Source organism: Scophthalmus maximus, chromosome 15 (genome assembly GCF_022379125.1).
Source record: "Scophthalmus maximus strain ysfricsl-2021 chromosome 15, ASM2237912v1, whole genome shotgun sequence".
Taxonomy (NCBI): domain Eukaryota; kingdom Metazoa; phylum Chordata; class Actinopteri; order Pleuronectiformes; family Scophthalmidae; genus Scophthalmus; species Scophthalmus maximus.
The window spans coordinates 6,317,154-6,340,217 of NC_061529.1; the positions used below are offsets into that span (position 1 = coordinate 6,317,154).

Genomic DNA, 23,064 nt, shown 5'->3' on the forward strand with positions numbered 1-23,064 from the left:
GGCACTTGTTCTTAATGACTACTCCTCCATCTTAGTGCACCTTGTGTTGTGTAAAGGCACAGTGATAGTTTTGCTGAAAATTCCGGAAAAAAATGATAAAACGGATATTTACCTTATTCCAATCGGAAATGAAAAAGCAACAGGCAGTGTGAGGAATCATGCCAGATTCTGATAGTTGTAGTCCCACAGAGCTGGGTGACGTAAAGACCGTCTGATGGCTTCAAGGGACGCATTGCATGGGGGGTGTTTGCTGATACCCACCGCGGATCAAGCATGGTGATTGGTTGTGTGCTGAGTGCTGGGCTGTGAGTGACGTGGTGTGTGACCTGTCCCAGGTGGAGGAGCGATCTAAGCTGAACAGACAGAGCTCCCCAGCGCTGCAGCACAAAGTGTCCAACCGCATCTCCGACCCCTCCCTCCCTCCCCGCTCCGAGTCCTTCAGCAGCGGGGGCATGCAGCCCGCCCGCAACCCGCCCATCCAACGCTCCATCGAACCACAGGTATGTTTGTGTGTGAAAAAAGGAGTGACGGGTGGGTGCTTTTCCCTGGTGACCAGTATTTCCAAGCAAACAATCACAAACCTCCTTGCTCTTTGTGCCTTATAAAAGTTTGTACCTCCATATTAGTCAGTCTCTCTCACTTTTCTCTCACATATCTTTCTTTTCTCTTCTTTTTTTGATCTCTTTTTCTTCAACTTGATTTCTTCATCTCTGCGTCCTGACAAGTCTCCAATCACACCTTTTCATTGATCTACTAAAACTAAAATCTGTCTCCCTTGTCCTCTCTTGCCGTCTCCATATTTACTTTCTTTTCACTGGCTTTCTCTCTACTTCAACTTTTCCACTTCACCACTTCCATCTTATACCTCAGCATCATCCAAATTTCCTTTATTCAAACCATACACCATTGATTATGGCTACATCTTTCTTTCTCTCCTAATCCCTCTTCCCCCCATACCTTGGTATCTCGGTCTGGGCCATGCGCAACCTTCTTCAATCCGCCCGACTCCTTCCCTTCACGTCGTCTTCTTCCTCTCTCTCTCTTCGTCCCTCAGATGGCCCACCTGGTTCCAGTGAAGACCCACTCCAGCTCCATGTCCGGTTCTCAGTCTCTGCAGGATCAAACGGGCTCGGTGCTGAGTGAAGGCGTCAGTGTCGGGTCCCCCAGGCCCGAGATGCCCCGGCAGAACTCAGACCCCACATCGGACACCCCCGGACCACAGCTCCGCATCAACAACAGGGAGGAACGTGATCGGGAACGAGACCGAGACAGGGATCGGGACCGGACTGCCTGGCTGAGAGAGGAGGACGCTCCACCAAAGGTCAGAAGATAAAAGAGAAAGAAAAGAAATCATAATATATTGTTTTTATGACTTTATGACTTTCTATTCCTTGATGAAAAAGAGGAACAGAAGATTAGTGAGGGAGAAAATAGATGTTAGATGAAAAGTAATGTCGTCTTTTTTTCCCACAAAGAATATTTATCTATTGACAATATTTTATACAAGGTAAGAATAACTTTATTAATATTTATTCATCTATATTAACAGCTGTTACAAAGTAGAACTTCACAGTGCTAATAACAGGAAACCAATAAAAAAAGAAAACAAAAATTACATAGTTGTTTAAAAAAAAACATTAAAAAAAAAAAAAACTGCTATCAGAAAATAATAATATATAAACAAGCTTCATCATCCACATACTGCTCATCACATTCCAGTGCTGATTTGATTAAGTTCCAGTTTATTTCCATTTGTTTGGTTAAAATTGACTGAAGCTGAGATGCAGTAATGATTTCACACACAGCGTTATCCTTTCCAGTCCAGTGAGGTAATCAGAGTGATGTTGAAATCACAGAGAGAACGGTTGGCTTCACAAAAATGTAATCAGCTTGTGCAGAATTTTGCAAAAATGCTGCTGGGCCAGTTGTTATCTTGAAAATACGTAACATGATGTGAAATGCTTCACTTGCCGCCCAATGATTTTATTTTTGATGAGACTTTGTTGAGACTTTCTCAACCAGGACCAGTGTTTCACAATACTGTTAGCCAATTGACATTGTTTGAGAGCAGAGAATTCAGCGCTTCACCACCCATAAGTAAATGTGTCACTGTCTTTATTCTGTCAAACCATCACACTTGATATATTAATGTTATAACAATCGGAAAACATTGTGGAATCAAGCTCTGAACTCTCCTTGCTGGGGGGGATTAAACCGCACCAGCAACGTTGACCTCTTGTCTGTGTGTATTTGTTGCGTGTCCAGGTCCCCCAGAGGACCACCTCCATCTCCCCAGCCCTGGTCAGGAAGAATTCCCCGAATGGAGGACTGGGTCTGGGCCCTCGCACGGGTTCTCAGCTCATACGGGCCAGGTAACATCAGCCAACATCCGGAGACACCTTTATAGTCTCAATCATCCTTTAAGCCACTTTTCTTTCTGGTTTAATAGAAGTTATTGTTTTTTTAGTTATTATATATATATATATATGTGTATATGTGTATATATATGTATATGTATATATGTATATATATATATATACATATATATATGTGTTTGTTTTATATAAATAAGTTCATAACGTGTCATTTTAAAGAGAGGAGAAATAAGTGGAAATGATGTATTCTCCCTGTTGCAGTAACCCAGACCTGAGGCGCTCGGAGCTCTCTCTGGACGCCATGCTGCAAAGAACCTCCTCCAACTCGTCCTCGTCCTCCTCCCCTTCATCTCAGGCAGGCTCTGCAGAGAGGAGAGGTACAGGGACACACTAACCCGTCAATACATGCTTTTGTGCAAATACTGTACATACAGAGAAACACACGGAAACGTCCACATGCGCTGACGTGGCTTCAGCGTGTTTCAGAGGCTATCAGCGGGACGTTGTCAGTCGCAGTTCTGCTCTGATCAACCCGTCTGATGTGCCCCGTTGCTCTCGGGCCTCCGGGGAGACAGAGAGGAGGGGAAATGAGAGAGGGAGATAGGGGGAGGCGTAGAGGGATGATCTGAGATATGCACGGATCGCCCCCTGACAAACACACATGACACGGAGAGACGTAGAAGTGTTGTAGGATCGGTATTCCTTAAAATTTGCACTTTGTAACAAGGTTGGCAGTAAATGAGAATAAAATGAAAGAAAAATACAAAATAGTTGATTGACAGCGAATAGATCGTTCAACATCCGAGCACAAATTTTACACAATGTAATAATATAGGACACATTTAGATTGAAACCTTTGAGACAAATGTTTATTTTTTTTTCCAATCATCACTTATTCGTGGTGATTATCACCACGAATTACACAAATGTGTAATTAATTACTGTCTTGTGTGTCGTTAGGTCAAACCAAGCAGGAAGGATCCCCTCCAGGAGCCAATCAGGAGGCAAAGTGCAAACAGGAGGAGGGCCGCGAATCAGCCAGACCCAGCAGACCTGCTGTGAGTCACACAACACACACACACACACGCACACACACACACGCACACACACACACACACGCACAAGCACACACACAGTCACTTTCTGTCAAAGCGATCTCCTCCCTGGGAATCTTCCACAGGTCTCTTATCCCTTTTTTTCTGCTATTCCTCTGCTTCTGTCTCGCTTTCCTTTCCTTCTCTGCATCTCTCTCTCTCTTTCTCCTGTCGTTCTTTAGAGCTATAAGAAAGCCATAGATGAGGTTAGTGACACTCGAGTCCCCCTTTTCCTTTTTTTATCCCGGTTTTCCCCTTTGTTTTGAATCCATCTGACGGAGCCCCTCTTTTTTTACCCTGGCATGGTGGAGTTGGTTGCTTTCACACACACACACACACACAAATAAAAGACGTTTGTCCATTTTAACTTTGAAATGTTCAGGGTGTAATTGGGCAAATAATGGCAGTGCACGTGTGCTTCTACACACATACCTGAAAGAGTGTATGTGGAGGCGTGTTCATGCGGGTTCGTGCTCATGCAATGCATGTGTTGTGTGTGTGTGCGTGTGTGTGTGTGGGTGCGTGGCTAGGGTGTGTAACCTGTACTTTCAGCACCTGAACAGTCTCTAAATCTGTTCTCCTGTTTTTCTTGTTGTCACGATTACTGGTCAGGAGGAGCTGGTAAGCGCACCGAGTATGACGGGGCCCCCCCCACCTCCCTCTGCATGACTTGGTCTGATCCATCGGCTAGGTTGAATGGGGAGGGACGGGTGGAGCCATGGGAGTTTATTGGTAGAAGAGGGGGGCGGGGTGCAGGTTGACCCTGCATTCCAGTAGTATATTGAGCCGGATTATCTTTTCTTCCAATGGCCAGTGTTCAGAGTAATATTTGCTCGTGAAGGGAATAAAAGTGCTCATCTGTGATCACAACATTTTGGCTTCGCCAGGACAAAAAAAAACTGTCTCAGATAAGCACTCTCGTTCCGGGAAAACCTATTTTCGCAGGCCCTGGATGTTTGTGTGACAAGAAAATCTGTTGTCCTTTTTGTCATGATGCTGATGGTTTGTGTTCCTCACCTTGCCCTTCTCTGCTGCCCTCGCTCTTGAATGTAAATGAGCCTCTCCCGGTTTCTGAGGATGCAGAACTGAATGACTTTGCTCGTTTCTCCTCCTGCTCCTCCTCCTCCTCTTCTTTCCCTCTTTGTAGGACCTAAGTGCATTGGCTAAGGAGCTCAGAGAACTGAGGGTGGAGGAGGGCAGCAGACCTCCAGTCAAGGTACAGTATGATGACATATCCAATAATGATAAGTGGGACCACCAGGGTACTATAGGCGTATTACGTTGACAGTAATAGTAAAGGTAAATGAAACACTACAGTCACCCAGTGCTGACCTGCAATTGTTCATCGTGGTCCTCATTATTGTTTGTGACAGACTTAAAAATACATTTTGCATTGATCATCTCAGTTTACTTGACGTGCAGCAGCAAAAAATATATTTTTCGTTGAACTTTTGCAAAAAAAAGTGCATTGCAATACGCTTTGGGCATAACTTTCGCCAAACTGCAGATCAATGGAACAGTGTGAAATCATCTGCGTTTCTCACATTTGTGCAAACAGAACGGATACCCACTGGTTGAAAAAAAAAAAAAATTCACCCACTATGCAGGGTGCCTTTAATTTGAATAATTCCGCTGTCAAAGCCTTGAGAGTTTGAGTCCAAATGAGTTGGAGGCGATTTAAATATGGCCCCGATAAATACGCCGTCTTATCACACTGTTATTTCTCAGAGGGGTTTCCGAGCGGTTCTCTTTATCAGAAGTTAATTTGTACGGGTTTTCCTCCGATGAAGGTGACAGACTACTCGTCCTCCAGTGACGAATCGGAGAGCAGTGATGAGGACGGGGAGACGGTGGGGCACGACGGGACTGTTGCTGTCAGTGACATCCCCCGCATCATGTGAGTTGCCCTCTCTATTTTTTTGTTTTTCTCCTTCTTGCTCTGTTTATGTGTTATTTAAAAAATGTTCTCAATCCGGACCTGCCAGTGTCAATTTGTGTTAAGATATTCATGTCGTTGGAATATGCGCCATGTAAGTAGCTTGTCAGTAGAGTTTTGGCAGAACTCCTTTGTAAGTGATCGTGTGTGTGTGTGTGTGTGTGCGTGTGCGTGTGCGTGTGTGTTTTGCAGGCCAGCAGTGCAGAGCAGTGGCGAGTCGTATGGAGGGCTGACAGAGGACTCTCTCGGAGATGTCTATAATAGCTCCAAGGACGGCACTCTAGTGATGAGAGAGGTGATGAACGTACACACACACACATACACACACACACACACACACACACAGTTCTTGCCCACTTTGTGTCTGCATTGGCACATCTTTTACATCAACTCTCCTCACCTCCCTGTAATTATATAAATATTAAATAATACATATTTATAATATACTGTATATACATGTAATATATACAGTGTTCCTCAATATCATATTCTATATATTTATAGAATTTTCTCTCTTCCTTTCTCTATCTCAGGCGGAGGAGAGGAGGAGAGGCAGCCACACTGAGAGCAACGGGTTTGGGAATCACGGTAACCACGGTAACCTCCCTGACCTGGTCCAGCAGAGCAACTCCCCCTCGGCCACGCCCACCACAGCCCTGCAGGAATTGGCCGACATGGCTGAGGTCAGACACGCACGCACACACACACATAACGTACACGCACATTCGCACCCTTTCATGGACATAGACCTGTATCTGAAACATGGAAGATGGAAGTTTAAAATGAAATGCCTGATGTGGACTGATATCATGTCTTACACAGAATCACTGTATTTTTCCCCCAACAGTTTGGTATGGGTGGGTCCAAAGCGTCCTTTACCCCATTTGTTGATCCACGTGTCTACCAAACATCCCCGAGTGAAAACGACGAAGATAACTCAGCAGAAGGTAAGGAAAAGAAGAAGAAAAAACTATGGAAGCTTTGGTTAAATTTGGTTAAAAGCTACATTTTTACTCGCATCCCTTTTATTTAAGATAAATAAATAATAGTTATTATAATGATAACATATTTCTTTCTATCTTTTCTCTTCTTTGGTGCTTTAGCCATGTTTGCGAATGAGCTGCTGAGGCAGGAGCAGGCCAGACTGAACGAGGCCAGAAAGATCTCTGTGGTCAACGTCAACCCCACCAACATCCGACCTCACAGTGACACACCCGAGATCCGCAAATACAAGAAGCGCTTCAACTCCGAGATCCTGTGCGCCGCACTCTGGGGTAGGAGGGGAGAGCGTTTCTTTATCCTCCACACACGACGAACACAAGACAAATCCTCTCTGCTAAATATCTTTGGTTTTATCTCTCGTGCGTTACTTCTTCCGTGCCTCTGACCCTTTGCACGCTTGTGTGTGTGTGTTTAGGTGTGAACCTGCTGGTGGGGACAGAGAACGGTTTGATGCTGCTGGACCGAAGTGGACAGGGCAAAGTTTATAACCTGATCACCAGACGGCGCTTCCTGCAGATGGACGTGCTGGAGGGGCTGAATGTGCTAGTCACCATATCTGGTAGCTCACACACACACACACACACACACACACACACACACACACATGCAAATTCACATTGTACACACACACACAGTTGCACAACACTTACATATACGTTATTTTTCTTCCCCCTATACTAACTCCTGGTTAGTATAATGAATCCCACGTATGACTTTACATTGAATCAGCCCTAGTTGGGCCCAGACAGAAGAGTTACGCACTAGGTCCACACTGTCCACTAGTTTCTTCTAGCTTCTCCTTGTTTGAGGGGAAAACCCTGAGCTGACAATGTGAAATATTCCTTTTATCTTATTAAATTCAACAGTAAGGAGATTGTGAGGCCATGTTTTCTGCGAGCAAACTGTGAGAATGACAAATTACACACCGCAGCACATGTCACTGCCCTTCATTATTTGCATATTACCAGGGAAAATAAAAGCACTGCCAAATAAGTCTTTGCAATTAAAATTACAGGGAAGTGAAGAAGGATCATTCAGGGTAGTAAAGGTTTTGTTTCTTCCATTCCTCTGAATGCTGAAATCTGGCCAGGTTATCTGCCCTTGTGTGCCGTTTGCGGATGAAAGGGTTTCTTGTTTACTGGGGATTGCATCACCTCCTTCCATATAATTTGATCTCATCTCTCTTCCTCCTTCGGTCCCTCCCTTCTCAGGGAAGAAGAACAAGTTGCGCGTCTACTACTTGTCCTGGCTGAGGAACAGAATATTACACAACGACCCGGAGGTGGAAAAGAAGCAGGGGTGGATCACAGTCGGGGAGCTGGAGGGCTGTGTGCATTATAAAGTTGGTGAGGATAAATGTGGTTGACAGGGTTTTTTTCCCTTTAAATGAGCAATATTCTACATTCAGCTGATGTGTATTTTATGCAACGACTGTACTAACACAAACAAACAGAAACTCTAATACTACACACATTGAAATCTAAAAATAAAGAGGCTTTTACAATTTGTCTTTTATGATTATCCTTTGGTCTTTAAACTGCATTTAACCTTTATTACCAGTTACTAATTTGGAGCCAGTTGCTGTAAAGGGAAGCCCAAAACATTTTAATATTTAGAATGATTTAATATCATTTAGAATAATCTTTTTTTTTCTGGCTGTAACTCAAGTGCAAGAGATTTAGACCAACAAGGAGAGGGGAGACAGGCCCCAGGGCTTCACGCGCCGGGAGGCAAAAAAACTTCACAAATATGTTCCTAATTTTTTTTTAGAAACGTGAAGAAAACGTTCCATCTATCATCTTTCAATAAATAAAATGTACCGCACATTACTCTGTGTACACCGGGTCGGGTTGTAGTCGAAACATTCCACCTTTTTTTTTTTATATGTTTGACTCAAACGTTAAAATGAATCAGAAACCAACATATATGTATGTGTCTTTATGTTTCCAGTAAAATATGAGAGGATTAAGTTCCTGGTGATTGCTCAGAAAAACGCCGTAGAAATCTATGCTTGGGCTCCGAAACCCTACCACAAGTTCATGGCCTTCAAGGTATGGAAGTGAACTGTTGAACACTTGACTGATCCATCGACAATAGTTTATTTTCCAGTTGTCTTTCTCACTACATGCCCCCTCTCTATTTCCTAAGCGACGTCATCATCATCCTCCTCTAACCCCCGAGCGTTTGTCATCTCCCACCCCCTCTCTGTCTTTCAGTCATTCACTGAGTTGCAGCACCGTCCCCAGCTGGTTGACCTGACGGTGGAGGAAGGTCAGAGGTTGAAGGTGATCTACGGCTCCAGCGTGGGCTTCCATGTCATCGACGTGGACTCGGGCAATCCTTACGACATCTACATCCCCTCGCATGTGAGTGCCTCCTCTTTAAACCTAAAAGAACATGATGTGTTTTTTCATGCCGAGTCCAGCAGATGTCACGAGCGGCCAATGGTGGCAGTGGCTCATACTCATTACAATTCTTTTTAACATGGCAGATTTAAACCTTGATTTAAAATGAAAAGATTGAAGATCAATGAAAAGTTTTACCATCTGACTTTTTTTTAGGTTTGCTAAATAGGTTGCATTGGATCTATGTTAAGCAAAAATAATGAAGCTCAAAATAAGAATAGCTCTTATTATAGAGCACAGAGAAGAAGCGCCTGCTGCCGGATTCCCTGTTGCAACAAAGATCTGTCAAAGTGCACTGCCAAGAGATCATCTTGTAATTAAAAAAAGATATATATACATCTTCTCAGTTACAAATTATGTTGTGGCTTGCGTGCCTGAATTATATATCAGTGTTTGGTTCACGCGTGCAGATTATTTTGTGCAGTACTGGCAGCGCTTTTACTCAAATAAGTAAATAAGTCCATTTGCAGTTCAGCCCTCTGGTTGAGGACAGGTGAGGACAGGCGAATTTGCAGCCTCCCTCCCGTACTGCAAAGAGGACACACCGTGGAAATTATTATTCCAAAATATATTCTTGAACTCTGAGGTGACTGACTTCCTGCTTCCACCTTTCATCCATGCTTCCCCTCTCTCTCTTCCCCCCTCCTGCCAACATCTCTTGCAGTGTGCCAGACAGACGAAGGTGACGTCCTGCCATCCTCCCTTTAGACTAGATCAATAGATCCGTAGTAAAAAACAACAACGTAGAAGGTGCACAGAAGCGCTGTGTCTATGTTCAGTACACTTCAATTGTACACTTCACTAGTGTAGCCATTAATGAATCATTTTTTTCGGTCTGTGTGAAAAAATTCATCTTACCCACAGCAGACGGCATCACATTAGCACCCCCGAAAAGATTGTGTCTACTACCGGCAGATATCGCAGTAATATTTCAGGTAAACGGCATTGCTCGACTCTGCACCGGCCAATCACAATAGAGTATGATGTGTACAGTAAACTATTTCCTTAATATGGTCAGAGGAAGCAGTAGGTAGATGCCGTTCATGCAGAGTTCTCGTGTGCATGCAGCTTCTTGTGGGCTAAGATGAGTTTCTTCACCACCTTGTCACTCATTTTGTTGTACTGACACGATCCATTGTCGTGCTCCATCCCTAACGCACACCTGAGGCACAGAGAGTGCTCTTGGTCTCTCGGCTGGACTTTGGGTAAAGACAAGTGCACAAATCCCCATGTCTTATTTCCGGGCCACCGCTCCATCCCTCTTCTGAGGCTACTCCCGTTTATTAACGTCGTTAAAAATAAAAAGTGCCGTCATTTGTCCGTTTGCTTTTTATATGGGATCATACGGTTTCTCAGGTAACAGGAAGGAACACTCTGATGTTCTGGCAGGTCTCCCTTATGGTGAGGAGGATTAAAGATCGCTGAGAAAAAAAGAAAAAAAATTCCCCTGCGATGTCTGAACATGTTAGATTTCAATCTTGTGCAAAACATGATTGCCTTTGTCAGAGGAAACCAAGGCGTGTTAAAAATATTGATGTTTGTGTCTGCAGATCCAGAGCCAGGTGACACCCCATGCCATCGTGGTGCTGCCTAAGACTGACGGCATGGAGATGCTGCTGTGCTACGAGGACGAGGGCGTTTACGTCAACACGTACGGCCGAATCACCAAGGACGTGGTGCTTCAGTGGGGGGAGATGCCCACCTCTGTTGGTACGTCCCACCCTGTGTGTTCTTTTGCGTGTACTTACTTTTAAAGGATTTCTGTAACACGGGCTGGTAGTTTTAATTGACTGGTCTCTCAGAGTCTCTCCTTTCCATACCTGCTTGTATCAGGATAGATACCTGAAGAACAACATTCCCTTACTTTGGCCACACATTCCCTTACTTTTGGCCACACGCTGTAAATCGAGTCGTTATTTTCCCACGAAAACCGCACCCCCGGTGGCCAAGAGGACAGCGTGGTGAAAACAAGGCTCGTGTCGAACCAACATAAGTGTGGATGGTGTCGTTTTTTTCTATCGCCATTACACTGTGCGATCAGTTCTGACATCATGATGACAAGTTTAAGCCCAAAGAAAAATGTCCCCTTTAAAAACTATTTCCCTAACATGGGGGGTCATGAAAACATATTATACAGAAATACTCAGTCTGAAGCTAAAAATTCTAATTCACCCCACTTCTAAGTGAAGGGGTTTAAATAACTGCATGGATAAGCCAGCACTGATTTCAGTGTATGTTGGTGTGTGTTGCATTGCAGATCTTTTTGAGGTATCCAACAAATGAGCTTATGGGGAGTTCAGTTAAGGTTCAAAACGCATTCGAAAAAGGAAGGCCTCCTGAGCTGCTTAGCAAGTTTGAGGGAAAAGGAAACGTGGATCTACGTGAATATTAGTAAACATAAAAGAAAAATTGAGGGAAATGGGTAGAGACCAGTCATTTCTTGTGTTTTATTGCCCTCGTGTGGCTGCTAGGGTTATTACACTTTCAAAGTTACATTAGACTAATACTGGCGCTCCGAGATTCTACATGTACATGTGGATGCTTTTGTGTGAAGATCTGATTACAGTACCTTCACTGAAAATACAAAATACAACATTGCATCATGATATATTGCTAAATCCTCTAATAGATGCACTCAGCAAATGATACATGATGTTGTAATTTTCTATCTTTTCATTACTCTGTCACTGATGCCTCCCTCGTGTCTCCTCCCTTCCAGCCTATATCCATTCTAATCAGATTATGGGCTGGGGTGAGAAAGCCATCGAGATCCGCTCTGTGGAGACGGGTCACCTGGACGGAGTCTTCATGCACAAGAGAGCCCAGAGACTGAAGTTCCTCTGTGAGCGGAACGACAAGGTAGATCACAGGGTGGTCTGTGTGTGTGTGTGTGTGTGTGTGTGTGCGTGCGTGCGCTTTTTGAATGGAAGTTCTGAGAAAGACTCGACTTGCTCTGGTCTTAATTTGGACCCTGTGTTTAATGAAGTGGTATCAACATACGTGTGCACACACACTTTTCTTAAACTATTGATTCTTAGCATGACGTTAGGTATCCGTTGCTCAGATCCTGGACAGTAACCAGAAAGATTTGGAATGATATATAAATCATGGCTGGGCATGAGGGGAGATACCTGCCGATCCAAATGTGCTCATGTGTTTGCACAGAAAAATGCGTATAGTAAAAACACTAGAAAATAATAATTAGAATTGCCCGTATTTGTTTTTAAACGCGACCTGCACCCTGATATCCGGAATACGGCCTTTATCTCCAATACAGTATACGTGTGATGTATATTATGGAAGTGACCAATAAATACATGGAAATCTGATGTATGATTATTGATTTTATTTACAAAAATGGAAAAAATAATTAGGAGGTTATGGTTTTCAGAAATTAGAGTTGAAAATATTGATATTTGCAATGTGCTCTTTCTGTCTAGGTGTTCTTTGCATCAGTGCGCTCCGGTGGTAGCAGCCAAGTTTTCTTCATGACCCTCAACAGAAACTCTATGATGAACTGGTGATGGCTCCTCCCACTGTGCGCACCCTGCCTCACTCTCCCATTGGCCGGCCCTGGCGACGGCCCTTCTCACAAATGAACCCGACTGACCCGAGAGGCCACAAGTGAACTCTTTTAACACTGGAGAGACTTAAAAAACAACAAAAAAACATGGGAATAAAAGATATCGTAGAGGAAAAAAAATGACAATGACCTGTTCTAAATGAAGAGACGCGTGACCCTCGATTATGGTCGGGGGTCATACACAGAAGCCATCGTTACTCAACTGACTTGGCAAACTGGTGCCACTGACTTTCCAAGTATTCTCTTTCCCCCCTCTGTCTGTGTCCGTCTGTCCGTAACTCTGATCCCGTTGTGTCCGTCTCTTCTCTGCAAATGGGCCAGTGCGTTCGGCGACTGTAGAAAATACTCTTTACGCCCGTCTCCTTCTGTCTCTCTTCTGCCCCTTTGTCTCCTGCTAGAGCTAGTCATGGAGGAATAATAGTGGAGGAATGACATTTCATTTTGAATTTGAATAAATACTTCTGGAGATGACAGCAAGGGCGGCAGAGGGACGACAAATCGACTTTGGATGGCGACGGTGAAAGGGGACGCCCTGATTGATTTCCTTTCTCCTCTGCCGCTCCTCCTCCACCTCCACCTCCACCTCCTCCTCCTCCTCCTCCTCCGCTTCCTCCTCCGGCCGTCTTTTCAGGCTCTGAGTAGACAGAGTTGTGATTTAGTGTTCGATCGCATTTCTCCGATAGAGATGCAGCGAGACTCTGCTGTCACAGGCAGGTCGCAATAGTATGCAAAGCAGATGTCTGTGTCCCTTTAAAACGAAACCGCTGGTCCGTTATGTGTTTTTCTCTCCTCTCTTCCCTCCTTCCTCCTTTCTTTCCCTCCTCCCATCATCACCATCATCACCACTCATCTCCCTGTTTTCACTCTTTAAACTCTGAAGGTGCTGCATCAGATATACTGTAATATTAAATGAACAATGAGGGCGTCGTTCTGCTCGCTCGGTTTCCTTTCTTCTTCCTTTCTTTTTCTCTGTGGCACAGTTTGGAGTCAGTCAGTCTTTGAAGCTTGATGAAATGTACAGCACGTGTCTCTGAAATCAAGAGTGTGTGTGTGTGTCAATCTGAGTATGAATGTGTGTGTTTGACTTTTTGTCAAAGTGAAATATTGACCTCTATGTCCTCAAAAAAAAAAAAAGGTCAAGTCATTCTGTCTCTGTGCGTGAACTTCTTCCTTAACGCGATCAAAGCAACACTGAGTGTGTTTACAAAGCTGATGTATGGTATTATCTTCTTAGTGTGAAGTTTATGAGTTGGTGTGTCTGAACACCATGCATTTAAAAATAGGCAATATTAGTGGATGGTTATGTTTTTTTTTGTTGTTGAGAAGGGGGGGGGGGGGGGGGCTATGTTTCCATTTCCTCTAACACATTAATGTTACTGGCTGCTCACGTCTGTGGCCGTGTCGCTGTGGGAGATATGATGATGATGATGACGCTTATGATCACGACCTCAGCAGGACATGAGCTCCTATCCTGATCATTGTGTGAACGCGAAGGCGCACGCCGATCGAATCATGCTCATCCCCGATTGGCTCCTCTGACTTTTGGCTCCTAACTGTTTGTACAGTGCCTAGCATGATGTAAGCAAAACTAAAAAGAGATTACCACTCCCGTCATAAACGATGCTTTGTTTTAATTTGCCGACGTGGTAACTTTACACTGTTTATTTTTCTTCTTCTGTGTTATTATCTAACATTAACACATGATGTTATTTGTCCCCTCTCGTGGAGATGTACATTAACAACTTGATTTATTCCTTGGAAGGAGTAACTGAACATGGTGTGAGAAAAACCTTGACATTTCTTCGTAAATATTCAGCACAGCTCACTCAATGATACATATTGTATTAGACACTATCAAGGTTGGACGAGTTCATGCATATTTATGTCAGAGAGCGATGAAATGCAGATTGGCTGCAGGTATGGCAGCATGTTGGCCTATGGTGGCACAAAACAAATCCTCAATTGTGTCATGATCATTTTCCGTCAGATGATTGAAATTTTTCTGTTATATTTCCAAGGACCCTTTTTACACATTCACGCCGTAGCTGTTCCTGCGGTGCTGCAAGTTCACTGGTCTCTGTTAGAGAGAGCGCGCTGACATTTAGCAATAAAGAGCCGAGCTGATGAAACCACCGTCTTCCCAGTGTGTGTGTGTGTATGATTAATGAACAAGCGTGAATGGGACATTGTTACTTTGTGTGTCCATTGTGGAATTCACTCTTCCAATTGGAAAATGATGGTCAATACACTGAGAACTCTCCTTTCAAAGACGAAACCACTGTATTTACTTGATTCGTTTTCCTTTTCTGGTTTTCTTTTATTTTGAAAGAGCATTACTAACGAGGATTCATTTGTTTTGTAAAAGAGATGCTGTAAGAGAGAAATAAATGAAACTAGAGCATTATGCGTCTGAATGTGTCGTTGGGGTTTTGTTGTTCCTTTTCTCGGCTGTTTTGCACAAGTGTGCACATTTGTGTCAGCGTCGACCCTCAGACTTTGTCCGCCCCTCAGGTATATCATTAACAGCATGTGTGTGTGTGTGTGTGTGTGTGTGTGTGAGAGAGAGAGAGAGGGGGGGGGGGGGAATAATGTCCAAATCCCATTAATACTAATGGTAAAAACTGGAATCTGAGCAGCGACAGTCATTTTGCATTGCATTCTTAATATTGCAGCAATATCCTTAAAGTCCATAATGTGCCAGCGTGAGACGCCACACTTTAGATCCTCACACAACAGGCTTCTCCCTCAATAGATTCCAGGCTACAACTGTTCAGTCACCACTGTATCTCATTCAGTTTCTCCCTTGGATTAAGAGAAAGAGTGTGCGTTTGTGTATAAGAAGATGGAGAAGACTTCAGTCACTGTGTGTCTAGGACGTCTGTCCAGCATTACAGATCTGTGTGTGTGTGTGTGTGTGTGTGTGTGTGTTTCCATGTGCATGTGGTCATGCATGTGCTCGTCGATTAGTGGGTGGACGCGGCGTGATCGGGCTCGCGGCTTCATTGATCATTACCCACCTCCTGGCTGACACTCTGGACCCATCATGGACTCTGGGAAGGTAAGATAATTCTGGACCGACGCACTCTTTACATTTTTTATCGAATAGAAAAACCGTTACCCGGGTGCTCTACCCTTTTCATTCGGACCCGTCTTGAGATCTAACGTGTTGCTTTCGCCTGTGGTCACTGCACATGGTCGAGCAAAGTTGCTGAAATTTGACCCAGAGATGCATCGGTGGTTTTCACTCCCCGGTGTGTGTCCACCGGTTTGCTCCGGGCGATGTCACCGACTCATTTCTCATCATGTCCTCCACACCGACAACTCAGCTCGGACGTATTCCTGACACAAAACGAAATGTCAAATGTACTAAATGTGCTTATGGAACATCTGTGTGTAGAGCATTGAAAATGTGGGTAAAAACCTTTTTCTGTATTTTTTTCATAACATCATTTGTGAGTGAGTGTGTGTGTGTGTGTGTGTGTGGGGCTCGTGTCCCTGTGGCTGGTCCTGTGGCTGGTCACATTTTTTTTTGCGTTTGTTCATGCATTCCCGTTTGTGTGTGTGTGTGTGTGTGTGTGTGTGTGTGTGTGTGTGTGTGTGTGTGTGTGTGCGTGTGTGTGTGCGCTTTACCTGGTCACCACCTGCAGCAGCTGACAGGTACCCTGGCTCTGGCCGTGTTCACAGCAGCTCTGGGGTCCCTGCAGTACGGCTACAGTCTGGGAGTCATCAACGCGCCACAGAAGGTAGGTTCTCCTTTTAACACCCATGTGTTGTGTGTGTGCATGTGAATGTCAGTATGCAAAAGCACATACTTCATACTCACTGGTATGGTCTGCACACTTGTAGAGTGTCATAAAGCTCCAGTCACTGTGTACACATGGCGTCTTTCCAAATAAAACAATGAATGTAAAAACGTTGCATAATGACCGTCATAACCGCAGCACAGATTTATGACGGTCGGTTTGTTTGGCAGAATATTGTGTCTGCCTTTTTCGCAAGTGCGATGTTTAATGATCGGTAAAACATGTGGGTTTCACAGGTCATCCAAAAACTTTATGGCCGCTCCCTGGGGGTCTTGTCGGAGAGGGCCGCTGTCGCTCCACAAAACGCCACGGAAGAAGAGGAGTTCCAGGAGGTGGGAAGCCACCCGTCGGTGGTCATGTACTGGTCCTTGTCGGTGGCGATCTTCTCCGTGGGGGGCATGGTATCCTCCTTCCTGGTGGGATTTGTGGGAGACCTGAGAGGGAGGTGAGAAGGGAGGGATCACATAATAACGATAGAGAGAATGAAAAAGGAATACTCGTGACGAGAGCAATGATAGGTGAGAAGGAGTTTAAAAAAAAGGTGAAGATAAACCATAAGGATCAATATGAAATAATGCCACAGCGCTCGTGCCTTCATCCATCATACACCTTTCCCTGTATCTCTCTCTGCCACCTCTCTGTCCTCTCTCTCTGTGTCTTGCAGGGTGAAAGGCATGCTGATGGTCAACGTTCTGGCTGTAGCCGCTGGACTGCTGATGGGGCTCTGCAAGATGTGGAAACCCCACATCATGGTCATCTCAGGCCGCGCCGTTATGGGCTTTTACTGCGGTACAGCACAGCACATATGCTACGTCCTTCAGTGAATGCTCACTTGATTTAGTCGTAAAAAATCCCAATGTTCATGGGTGACAAACTATAGAAGAGGCAACTTAGACCTAATTATTTCTGTCAGGAATATTGGCCTTAATGATCATAGTGAAAGCTATATACTCTACATTTAGGTGGAAATATTGCACTTGGATAAACAGTTAATCCTATTAAGGAATTCAGAAATCTCTGTTTGTCTGTCTCTCTTTTCTTTTTTTAAACATCATTTTATTTGAGAACATTTTTTTCTTCTTCCCCTCGCACCCCACCCCCCCATACTGCCAATACAATATGAAATACAAGACAATATCTCTACCTGTAGAGGGGATTTTAGTAACAAGGAAATAAACACATGCCATATCAAAAGAAATATATATATATATATATATATATATACAAAAAAATAAAACAACAAAAATATAAAAGAGAGAGGGAGGGAAAAGAACAGATATCCATTCCCACCTCACATAATTTCTACACATATTTGAAAATATATTTTTAAAAAACCCCACAACCGTTCATTCAAACGACTTCAAACTTTTTTGTAAGTGCAGTGTTGACTGTGAAGTGGTTTTGAACGGTTCTCAAGAACCCAAGGAATCTGACATCCTCAGTGACAGGCTGTCAACAGGCACTGCACTATGTACTATGACTATAGTGTTGGTGAAATCGCTAAACTCATGGTGCTTCGTGTCTTTCAGGGTTGACATCTGGACTGGTGCCTATGTACATTGGAGAGATTGCGCCCAAGGCCTACCGGGGGGCTCTGGGAACTTTGCACCAGCTGGCTATTGTCACTGGCATTCTGATCAGCCAGGTGAGGCGCTCTCTCACACACACACACACACACACACACACACACACACACACACACACACACACCAGCATATTTGCTTGACAACACGCCGAACATGTAACTTAAATTGTGTGTGCAGGTAGCTGGCTTGGACTTTGTGCTTGGTAACGATGATATGTGGCCCCTGTTACTTGGCCTGTCCGGAGCTCCGGCAGTATTGCAGTCGTTTTTGCTGCCTCTGTGTCCAGAGAGCCCGAGGTACCTTTATATTGTCCTGGGCAAAGAGCAAGAGGCTCGGACAAGTAAGGATTACACTCAGCAACTCTCTTCATGTCATCCTCTGTATCTGTCTCGTGCTCGCAAATTCTTCACGATCAATCATTCTGAAACATATAGAGTATACATACAGGCTTCACGAGGTTCTTCAAAAACAAAGTGGGTAGATGATTTGCTTCTGCATAAGAAGATCTATGCCACTGTCACGTCAGGGCCAAAATGCCAAACTCGTGACCTCGCAAACCAACGGGTGACATCGCGGTTCGTTGTTTTCCCCTGTTTCCAGTCTTTATGCTGAACTATGCTATCTAGCCGCGGACAGTGGCTTCATCACGGGGGGAACCCACGGTTATGAATCATGTGAGAAGTAGGGCCATTTTATCTCATAGAATTCAATAAAAGCAGACTTCTATTTGCAACCGCGTTTACTTTTACTCCAGTAAATATTCCAAAGCAATGCTTTTAAAGATTTCAATGGAGCATGGGTTTCTGGTTTCTATCACAGCACTAGTACCAGTACAGTAAAGATTACTTTTCTCACATCACTGGTTTGGTTACAGGTCTGTGTCGGCTGAAGGGGCCCTGTGATACAACTTCTGATCTGGAGGAAATGCGGAGGGAGAAAGAGGAGGCAGACAAGGAGGCCAGGGTCTCTATCCTTTCTTTGGTAGGTCTCCATACAGGAGGAGATCAGTTGAGATATACTGTCAAAAAAAGAAGAAAAGAATCGTGGATCATAACTATATGATTGAAACTGAGCTACCAGAACACTGTCGTGCACTATAATAGTCCTGAGCAGGCGGCATTAGATTCCTCCTGAGCGCGGAATACAGAAAACCCCTCTGAATTGTCCAAATGAATCAGCAACCGAAGTTCACTGTCAGTTCACGTTAGATCAATGATGTCAACGTTAAATGAATTCATGAGAAACCCATCTGTCCAGAGCCTACTTTTACAAAAGGCTGCAGGTGCACGTGACACAGTGGTTGGTTCCCGCAATTTCTGCGATCTTGACACAATTAGGTTTTTGGTGCACAACAGCAGACAACTACACAAAACCTGATGGTGTTTGAAATAGTTGCTACACTCTGATTATCGTACTTCGAACTGGTTCAGAATAGGAAAGACGGGATGAGAAATACACCCAACATCTCGTCAAGAGTTACAAAAAATGAAAAAGACGTGCCTTAGCAACCCGACTGCAGTGACAATACTCTGCCGCTCTGTGTTCCCTCGAAGGTCGTCTCCTCTGTCTACAGACAGCAGCTGTTTGTTGCCCTCATGATGCACCTCTCTCAGCAGTTGTCCGGCATCAACGCAGTGAGTGCCCTCTTTCAGTTTCCTGATGATTTCTTTCAGTGACGGGATTACAGGGGGAAAAAAAATCACTGTCAGAGCATACTGCGTGTGTCTTATTGGAGGTAGACACTGGGCGACAAGGGCTGAATGTTTGACTTCTTCTTAGGGCCTTTTTTTTTTGTTCCTGTTCTCATATTTGACTTTTGCAGTTACGGAAAATATATATCCTTGTTTGTTTTTTTCCCCCCGCTTCAAGATCTTTTATTACTCTACGGCTATCTTCGCTCAGGCTGGTGTCAGTCAGCCGGTCTATGCCACCATAGGGGTTGGGGTCATCAACACAATATTCACTATGGTGTCTGTGAGTAGCCACGCACACGTTGTACAATTACATTATGCTGGTATTCTCTTGGGCCCTCATAGCCCCTCGATCATTACACGCAGATGAACTGTACTGTGTGTTCCAGGTTGCGCTGGTGGACAAGGCTGGCAGGCGCACTCTGACTCTCATTGGCCTGGGAGGGATGTGCTGCAGCGCGATCGCCATGACGGTGGGCCTCGGATTCCAGGTTCGTTCAACCATGGTGACATGGAGCTTCAAACCGCGCGGGGCTCAGCAGCTCTGATCTCTCCGATGGCGTCCGCCGAATGTCGCGTGGCTCTCATCGTAACGTATAGAAATTCAAATGTATCAAATACTTCTTACATATGTTTTCAAAATGAGCGTCGAAGCTAATTGGAAACGCAAGTTTAACAGGAAAGAATATCTTAACTCAAAGTCCACCTACCGTCTTTTTTTCCGGCATCCAGTGGCCTTGAGTTCACAACCTTCCTTAGTTATCTGAACACTTTTTGTCCAAGCTTGCTTTGAAATATATGCTCCTGTAAAGTGCACCACTGTCAATATCCCACTCCAGATATTTATTACAAATGACATTTTTGTAAATGTCATTTACTTCACTGCCATGTCTGGACAAAATAAATCTAGAAATATATCAAATTGATAAATATGCAATGCCCCACCTCCATATATTCATTATTTATCACACTGCGTCGCTTCCATGCATTCAGATCTAGAATACCATATTATAAAAAGAGGCTGAAGTGTTAAAAACCTGTAACCATGTCATCTTTGATTCACTTTAAGATGTTGAAACAGATCTAGTCTTCTTTCTCAGACGGCGTTTGATCATTTTAAATAACCAGGTAAACTCTTCCTGAGAAGAAACACGTGCGTCTCTTGACTGATGTACTCTTCCCTCCAGAGTCAATTCCCCTGGATGAGCTACGTCAGCATGTCAGCCATCTTCCTCTTTGTGAGTTTCTTTGAAATTGGCCCTGGTCCTATTCCGTGGTTCATCGTGGCGGAGCTGTTCAGCCAGGGACCCCGGCCTGCGGCCATCGCTCTCGCTGGCTGCTGCAACTGGACCAGCAACTTCATTGTAGGCATGACCTTCCCTTACATACAGGTAAGCAGAACAGATGTGCTATGCAACTGTATGTATGCAGCACATGCGCTTATACAGTACATGTTTGCTTCATTCGCACAAAATCAGACACGTTGTCCCGCTTGACTTGTCTTTTTTTTTTTTTTTTTTTTAATTTCCAGGTTTGGCTGGGTTGTTATGTGTTCATCCTGTTTGCTGCGCTGCTCTTCTGTTTCACCGTGTTCACTTACCTTCGGGTGCCCGAGACCAAAGGAAAAACTTTCGAAGAGATTGCGGATGTCTTCCAAAAGGGACGGAAAAAGCCGGCACAGATCCCCAAAGACGATGCCGAACTGCAGCAGCTCAAATCCTCCACAGATGCCTAAACCAACGGCGGCGTGTTTGTGTACTGAATGTGTGTGTGTGTGTGTGTGTGTTTGTTTGTGTGTGTGTCCATCTCTCAGTATTGGAAGTCTGTCAGAAGTGTCTTTATTATTACAGTATTATAATGATTACTTGCTGAATTAAGGACTAAAGAAAGGTTGTTTACACAGGAAAAGATAACACTTTTTCAAAATCTTCATATGAGAGGTACACAAAAAAAACAACTAACAGTGCAATGAATGTTTCTGAATGAATGTTTCTGTTAAATGGAGTGGCATGGATCCTGTTCTGAAATTTTAAATTTCTTACGACATCGTTTTAGGCCAAAGGAGACGGATGTTTTCAGTAGTCAAGCCACTAGTCCGAGATCAAGTGGCAATTATTATCGCACACAGCATTCAGGGCTCTATGTTTTTTAACAATCTGTGCACATGGTCTAAAGTGCGTTTGGCATTAACAACAGAATCAAAGTTTGGCCGAGGTTCATGGTTTAAAAAAAGTGGTACTTATGGTCTCTTAATTAATCATGGGTTTGTTTTTTCGGCATAACATGCAATAAACCAATCAGAGTGTGATCACACTTGCCTGACAAATTGCGGCTATAATGGTGAATTTTGCCAGGAAGTAAGAGAGTAGGAGACGTCGCGCACCCGACTCAGTAGGTTCACATTACTATATTGACTTAAAACCAGGTTTTTCTTGGTCAAATTTTTGCTCCCTCAAGATGGTAATGCAACAAAAATGTGTTTGACCAACCTCATTTGAAGAACAACACACCCAAAGACACTTGTGGTGCCTTACACCAGGTGTAAGATAGGAAAGTGTCTGTTATACTCTTTGGTTACCGCATCCAAATGCTATTTATTTACGGATTTACTTCACAATTTTCTCTGTTGAGATAAAAACCGCCTCTTAAAAGTCAACTAGACGATGCATTTTGCTGATTGTAACTTCACTTGAATGTTTAATTTTGTCTGCGCACAATAGTGTATGCGTATGAATTAGACACAGTGTGTTCTCATTAATCTGCTGAAGGAGGAACGTGTGGTCACATTAAATCTGAGTTTGAGTCTTGTATGTTTTGTAGTATGACTTTGTGACATCAGAACTACTTCAGAAGACAATTTGCAACTTACAGTGCACATGCACTGACAACGGACTTTTAAAGGTCCAACATGTAGAAACCACGGGGGATATATTAGCAGTATTCCAGTATTTTATTCATAATTACACATTCATTAGTGTATTTTCACCTTAAACTAAGAATTATTGGGCTTTTGTTATTTATATCTACATCAGGAGCAACTCTTGTTCCACAGAGTCCACCATGTTGCACCAACATGCTTCTACCGCAGCCCAAAATGGACAAACCTAGCACGCTCGAGAAAGAGAGAGACAGGGCCCTTTCCCCTTTTTTGTGCTGCCTGAAGGACACCGTAGCTTCTCCCTCACGCTTGGAATGGGAGCAGTGCGGAGAGAAAAAGGTATTAAGTTTATATGTTTGTTTGTATATGACAATATAAGGTGACTAGACAATATGATTAAGATATGAAATTAGTAACGAATTCATTTTTACTGGAGGAAAAAAAATATTTTTGATAAGGATAACTATATTAGTAATGAATTTAGAGATAATAAAAGCAAGCTGATCAATTATTGATCATAGATTAATTACTTGGGGGAGAAAGGGTGAGATTAAATAAGTTCTTCTTCTCACCCCTTTTCAGAATCAGAATCAGAATCAATTTTATTGCTAGATAGGAAACTGGTTACATTTTTTTGGTGTTATTAAGGTGCATGTAGCGGTCAACATATATACACAGAATTAGAAAAAGAGTATAGAATAAAATAAAATA

At 43.7% G+C, this 23,064-nt stretch overlaps 2 protein-coding genes across 13 annotated transcripts in view; both read left to right on the top strand.

The window, feature by feature from the left end:
* tnika (TRAF2 and NCK interacting kinase a) overlaps positions 1–14,799 on the top strand; it is a 57,644-nt gene extending 42,845 nt beyond the window's left edge. For 4 of the 12 annotated variants that reach the window (XM_035609368.2, XM_035609374.2, XM_035609373.2 and 1 more), the window contains 21 exons: positions 336–500; positions 1,055–1,321; positions 2,266–2,372; positions 2,637–2,752; positions 3,336–3,433; positions 3,652–3,675; positions 4,082–4,090; positions 4,617–4,685; positions 5,260–5,366; positions 5,598–5,700; positions 5,939–6,088; positions 6,253–6,352; positions 6,509–6,679; positions 6,823–6,966; positions 7,619–7,753; positions 8,358–8,458; positions 8,624–8,773; positions 9,477–9,494; positions 10,363–10,522; positions 11,532–11,671; positions 12,253–14,799. In XM_035609368.2, the coding sequence (XP_035465261.2) occupies positions 336–500; positions 1,055–1,321; positions 2,266–2,372; positions 2,637–2,752; positions 3,336–3,433; positions 3,652–3,675; positions 4,082–4,090; positions 4,617–4,685; positions 5,260–5,366; positions 5,598–5,700; positions 5,939–6,088; positions 6,253–6,352; positions 6,509–6,679; positions 6,823–6,966; positions 7,619–7,753; positions 8,358–8,458; positions 8,624–8,773; positions 9,477–9,494; positions 10,363–10,522; positions 11,532–11,671; positions 12,253–12,336 (2,418 nt within the window). In that variant the 3' untranslated portion in view covers positions 12,337–14,799. The remainder of the gene's footprint in view (positions 1–335; positions 501–1,054; positions 1,322–2,265; positions 2,373–2,636; positions 2,753–3,335; positions 3,434–3,651; positions 3,676–4,081; positions 4,091–4,616; positions 4,686–5,259; positions 5,367–5,597; positions 5,701–5,938; positions 6,089–6,252; positions 6,353–6,508; positions 6,680–6,822; positions 6,967–7,618; positions 7,754–8,357; positions 8,459–8,623; positions 8,774–9,476; positions 9,495–10,362; positions 10,523–11,531; positions 11,672–12,252) is intronic. The other 8 variants (XM_035609372.2, XM_035609378.2, XM_035609377.2 and 5 more) reach the window with 5 other exon arrangements.
* Positions 14,800–15,301: 502 nt separating this feature from the next.
* slc2a2 (solute carrier family 2 member 2) lies at positions 15,302–22,283 on the top strand. The gene is made up of 12 exons (XM_035609382.2): positions 15,302–15,453; positions 16,043–16,138; positions 16,435–16,643; positions 16,863–16,987; positions 17,728–17,843; positions 17,962–18,124; positions 18,659–18,765; positions 19,338–19,418; positions 19,654–19,758; positions 19,865–19,966; positions 20,663–20,866; positions 21,007–22,283. The coding sequence occupies exons 1-12, from the start codon at positions 15,439–15,441 to the stop codon at positions 21,208–21,210; spliced, it is 1,527 nt and encodes a 508-aa protein (XP_035465275.2). The 5' UTR covers positions 15,302–15,438; the 3' UTR covers positions 21,211–22,283.
* The last annotated feature ends 781 nt before the right edge of the window (positions 22,284–23,064 follow it).

What these genes read in the sequence shown, in the direction of transcription:
- slc2a2 (XM_035609382.2), top strand. An exon ending in CGTTATGGGCTTTTACTGCG is followed by an intron (nt 16,988 to 17,727) that starts GTACAGCACAGC and finishes CGTGTCTTTCAG; the next exon opens with GGTTGACATCTGGACTGGTG. An exon ending in AGTTGTCCGGCATCAACGCA is followed by an intron (nt 19,419 to 19,653) that starts GTGAGTGCCCTC and finishes CCCCGCTTCAAG; the next exon opens with ATCTTTTATTACTCTACGGC.